The 5,426-nt window shown below is 51.7% G+C and overlaps 1 protein-coding gene across 1 annotated transcript in view; it reads right to left on the reverse strand.

Moving 5' to 3' along the window:
* Positions 1–44: 44 nt before the first annotated feature.
* LOC106748267 overlaps positions 45–5,426 on the reverse strand; it is a 24,107-nt gene continuing 18,725 nt past the window's right edge. The window contains exons 3-4 of the mRNA XM_014626631.1: positions 4,367–4,737; positions 45–3,449 (exon numbers count right to left, since the gene is read on the reverse strand). Of these exons, the coding sequence (XP_014482117.1) occupies positions 2,473–3,449; positions 4,367–4,737 (1,348 nt within the window). The 3' untranslated portion in view covers positions 45–2,472. The remainder of the gene's footprint in view (positions 3,450–4,366; positions 4,738–5,426) is intronic.

Here is a 5,426-nt window from a genome sequence, read left to right on the forward strand (position 1 = left end):
GGGGGGGGGGGGTTCGTTTCAGAATGGTCTCCGACCTTTCGACATTTTTTTCCCTCATTTTTCGCTTTATTGGTACCATCGTTCCTCTCTCCCCCTCTCTCTCTCTCTCTCTCTTTCTCCTCTCCTCCCTTTCCTCGTACAACGATTGTCACAATGGAGACTTCGGCCGCAAGATGTGGCGCAAGATGTGGCGCAAGATGCGGGTGACTCGCGCGTCACCGGCTAAATCCCGACCGACGCTGCTCGATTTCGAACGAGCTCGACGTCTCGACGCTTTACCGACGACGCATCCTGTATCGCACCTCCGAACCACAGGTAACCCTCTCTCTCTCTCTCTCTCTCTCTCTCTCTCTCTCGCAGCGGTACTGTATGTCAATATCGAGTGTAATATTCCGTCGACATTCGCCGTCACCGCGCACAAGCCGGCGGATAACGGTAAAACGCGCAGCTTTCGTTATTGTCACGCGTATATTTCGTTTAAACTATACATTACCTTACTTCGTAAACAATATACAGGAAAGGAAAAGAGCTTTTACTTGCATCCGACGAACTACGCGCGCATACACGCGCCGACATCCGTCTCGCGTTTAAATAAACTTAACAACACCGGCGTTATTAAAGCGACTGAAACTGCGGGAGGGGGTGAAGGGAAAACACCGATGCCAAAGGCGAGCGACTCGCGACGCATTCCTCTCTGTTTTCGGTGTTCTCGAACAGCACACGCGACGTTTCCCCACCGTACGAATCATCATTCCCGGGCCGCTCTTGGAACAGCTCGCACTCGAGCGCTCGCCGAGCGCGAGAAGAGCGGAAAAATCGCGCGCTGCAACGCTCCGATTCGCTCCCTTTTCGCTCTTCGTAGAACGGTAGAGCGTTCAACGTTCGCTCTGTGAGAAGTTGTATTTACAGGTACAATCGCACGGCCCATCGTCGACTGTACCATCGGTGCTGCACGAATTTTACAGTATTCTTATCCCACGAAATGAACATTCGGAGATTCGAACCCAGCTCGTTATTCATCGCCCGCCTATCGAACGGTGAGTTCCACCCGTACAACGCAATAATCCCAAAATCGGGACACAATAAGACACCTTTAAGACGTCTTAAAGACGTCCCATGCACCGATTTCGGACATTGCGCGCTGTCTGGCTCGCGCCGAATAACGCGTGATACGATCGGTAAGACGCGATATGCACCGTAATTATTAGAACTCCCGGTCGGTTCGGTAGCTTCCTCTACCTTCGAGGACAAACGAGCCCTCGGCTGTTCGAATCTCATTTGTGAGAGAGCATGCAAAAAAATGTAACGACCCGTGTCGCTCGAATCATCAAGCTCGTTAAACTCCGACGAGGCACAAACAGGCTTTGAAGTCAGTTTCGTCTCGAGGGGAATGTAGGGGGGAGGGGGAGAGGGTGTTTACCGCGATTACATCACATCGAAACGAACCTATCCGTCGATGTTCCTTAATCAAACGGGGATGGCTCTCGCCATTTCGCCACTACGTCGCTGTATCTCGACCGGCCACGTCGCAGATCAAAAGATTCGCCATCACTTTTGTATCCTCACATATCCGTCGTGCTTTTGTAATACGGGCGGTGTTTTCCTCGTGAATCTCAGTAGCAACGTCAGTAGCGGAACTAGAGAATTTTTGCGCGTACAATTAAACGAGACGATTGAAAGAGACGAACACGTCCCCTCTTCCGGTGTATTAATATTGAATAACAGAGCGATAACGTGATGCAGTTGATCCGAGGTGGAAACTTAATTTCTACCGCCCACGCCTTAGAGTATCGCGCCTGGGGTTCGAGTTCCGATACCGAGCGAGCTGCTTTTTAACTCCCGGCGATGGCGTCTCAGACTCCGCGTCGTAGAGGAAATTCCCGGGTGTCTCTCGGGCGAGCTAGCGGCTCGTCCGAATCTCGATTACCGCTTATCGACGTGCTTCGAAGGTCCTGCCGATTTCCTTGGCATAAATACGGAGACGGTGCGACGCGCAGGCACCATCCATCACCGAGATAATTAACGTGTATTTTGAAACGTACTGCACCACGAATGCACCACGAGCGGTGAGGGAAATGATGAATACGACGCTTGTAATCGGATCCGTTTTCGTCCGGCGGACGAAACGGTCGATACGAATTTCGGCGAAACGATCGCGTGGGGAGCGCGGTTCGTCGAATATCGATTCGCCTCGACGGTATTCTTCTTTCGTGAAACACCGGCTGCGTGTCGAAAATCCACTCCGTCGGTACTCGAGATCTATAGTTAGCATACACGTAACACGAAGTATAGATTTTCAATACCGAGGAAGTGTGAATTTCGGCACGCAAACGCCATTGCCGCAAGTATGTCTCGCCTCGATCTCCGAGCTCGAGACTCAATGACGCGTAATCCTTTTTCCAATCGATTCCCGTTCGAAATCCCTTCCCCGAAACTTGTAATCGTACAGAGCGCGTTCAACGGAGAACTCTTCTAAACCATAACACCGCGCTGCGCCAGCAACTGCTTCCTTTGATGGAGGCTCGGCGACTCCACGGTGACCTCGTCGTTCTTCACGCTGTCGAACGACTTGGAGGTCTTGAAGTTATTCAGAACGTTCATACAGCTCTTGCTCGTCATCTCCAGGGATTTCGAGCTCCTCAGGGTCGCGGTGGCGAGCTTCTTGATCGTCTCCGAGATCGGGTACTTGAAGTCCGCCCTCTCCCTCTCCCTCTCCTTTATCCTTTGATTATCGTCGACCACCAGCATGGGGTCCTTCCTGTCCGGTAGCTTCTGAGACTGCTCCTCCTCCTGTTTGCCCGCCGGATCCTCGTGGTGTTTCACCCTCGGGCCCTCGTCGTTCCCGGGCTTCGCGTTTCTACACTTCGCCGTCGGATTGTCCGTCGATTGAACGCTCTTGAACGGCTCCGCCAATCGCTCGCTCTCCTCCTCCTCCTTCCTCTCGTCCTGACCGAGTAAAGACTTTGGTGGCGCCTCGACGTAGCCGCTCTCGTCGCTGTCGGCCTCCTCCTCGTCGAGGGAGTCCAGCGTGAGGAACGACGTCTCGTCGTTCGAGAGGAACTCGTGGCCCATCATCCTGCCGGGGTACTTCTCGTTCGCCCGCCTCTCCGTGCCCGGCGGCTCCTCGATTCTGCTCATCGTCACCTCGCCCCTCGGCCGATAATCCACCACGTCGTCCAGGTCCTCGACGTCCTCGAAGTCGAACACATTCGACGTGCTGTCCTCCATCATCATCTCCTCCTCTTCTTCCTCCATCGACTCCTCCTCCTCGCTCCTCAGGGTGGGAAACCTCTTCCTGGGGTCCATGGAGTTGAAACGCGGGCTACCGGCGCACGTCATGAAGTGAGGCGAGCCCTCCGAGTTCCTTCGCGGGCCCGGCCCTCTGCCGAGGACTCGCTCCTCCGCGAAGATCACCCTCTTCACGGATCCTTGCTGATTGTCCGCTTGATCTGCAATGAGACACGTCGCGGGGTTTAAAGGCGAGTTTCTCGCGGTTTTTCACACACTGCCCGCCCCGGCCGTGTCACGCATCAGTTGCCACGACTCCCGCCGGGCAACTGCCCTTTCGCGGGCATAATCGTGCGCGTAAAACGTCGAGAGCCCCGGCCCCTTGAAAAGAGAACCGCGCGTGAGAAACTGTCCCCGACTGCCACACACGGCGATTTTTAATCCCGCGTTTCGTAGAAAACGGTCGACGTGCCGGAGGCACTTGAAAGAGAAGAAAAAAAGGAAAAATCAAATTGGTCACACACACATATACACTTGGCTGATCGTTCATCGGTTTATTCAGCGATATTAAGTAACTAAAGGCGCTCGGCTGGCTCAAAATCGCGTGGAAAAACTCAGGCTAGCGTGCTAAAGCCAAAGTAGATCGCACTCTCTTTCGTGGTCTAATTATATCGAGCGGCGTGTAAGCACCACCGTTGCATTTGCGCAACTTTTGCGCCGGCGATACCTCCGAGGCCGAATTTGAAAGGGTCTCTTTCCGTGTCTCACCACTTACGTGGTCTCCGAGCTGCTGGAGAAAAGAAATGAGAGAGGAAGGGTAATAATTCTCTTTCGCAGAGAATATTCTCGCTTGCTTCCGGCTCGCGATGACTCGATATAATTGGCTGCGGTGCGCCCTCCCCCTCCCTAAATATATTAATTAGTAATTATTAGGTGTACAAATTAATTCGGCAATGTCTCTCGGCTAACCCGACAGACGGAGCGAAGCGAAAGAAAATAAATGAAACGTTACGTCGAATATCAAACTTGCACTTGACTTTTTGTAAATGAGCTTCGGACTTCATGAAAGAAGAAAAAGGGCAACGAATTCATTTGTACACGTTATATTTGCGACGATGAAGTAACTGTTCACACTAACTCTGCGCGAGGTGCTCCTCCGGGCCGGAAGCTCTCTCCTCGCTCGTGGCGGTGCTGGCGGTCTCGCATCCGCTCGAGATACTGCCGTTCTCGTCGGAGGAGGACTCGCGATTCAAGGCGTCCAGGAGCCTGGCTATTCTCCAGCCGTCCTGCTCCTCCCAGCTGCGCGCTACGTTCTCCAACGAGCGTAGCTCCTCCAGCAGCCTCTGCTGCTCCATCTCTTCGGCCACCGTGTCCTCCTCGATCGCCGAAAGTTTCGGCGCGCTCTTCGACCTCTCCAACGGCGGCCGGTAGTTCTGGCCGCCGGTGCTCAGGAGGAGCTTCCTACGCGGCAACGACGGATTGTCGTACAACGCGTTCGCCAGAGACAACCTGTGACAATGCACGCAAATAATCAGCTGGTCTCGTCAACGTAAGACGTTGCATCGTATTTCGTATCTCCAACCGCGGATTCGCCGATAAATTCAGAACTGTCTGTCTCGTCCGCCAAAATTCAAAGAAACACGACGGTTAGTTGTTATCATTTTACGCACTTTTTTCTATAGTAATTTATCTTCTTCTCTTATTATCTTGTCATCTCCTTCTTCTTTATCTTATTATCTTCTATTATTATAATCTATCTTTATTATCTTCTATAGTAATCTCATTTTCCCCATTTGAGCAGTATTTTGCTTATTTATGTTGGGTTAAAGTTCAAAAAGTCGCGATAACTCAATAAGAATCTCTAAGAATCATTTATTTCTTATTCAGAACTATTTTCATCTCCTTTTGCGACGTTTTAATACTATAATCTTACTGTCTAAATTCCCTCCCAAATTAGTGAGCTTTAGATTAGAATGACAGACGTTTTCATTCGCTTGGAATGAGTTCCCATTTATTTGGAGTAAGAATTCACTCCAAGTGAGTGAAAATACCGCCCGCTCTGACCTGAAGTTCACCCCCCGAACATTTAGAGAACACTATTCGAATTTCCAATCCATGCCCCTTTCATCGCGTAATCAAATTATTCCGTCTATCCGTTTGTCAAACCGTACCGATCGTTCCCTGCCCCCCCCCCCCCC

The sequence above is a fragment of the Dinoponera quadriceps genome, unplaced genomic scaffold (assembly GCF_001313825.1).
Source record: "Dinoponera quadriceps isolate SergipeBrazil2010 unplaced genomic scaffold, ASM131382v1 scaffold2600, whole genome shotgun sequence".
NCBI classification, from domain to species: domain Eukaryota; kingdom Metazoa; phylum Arthropoda; class Insecta; order Hymenoptera; family Formicidae; genus Dinoponera; species Dinoponera quadriceps.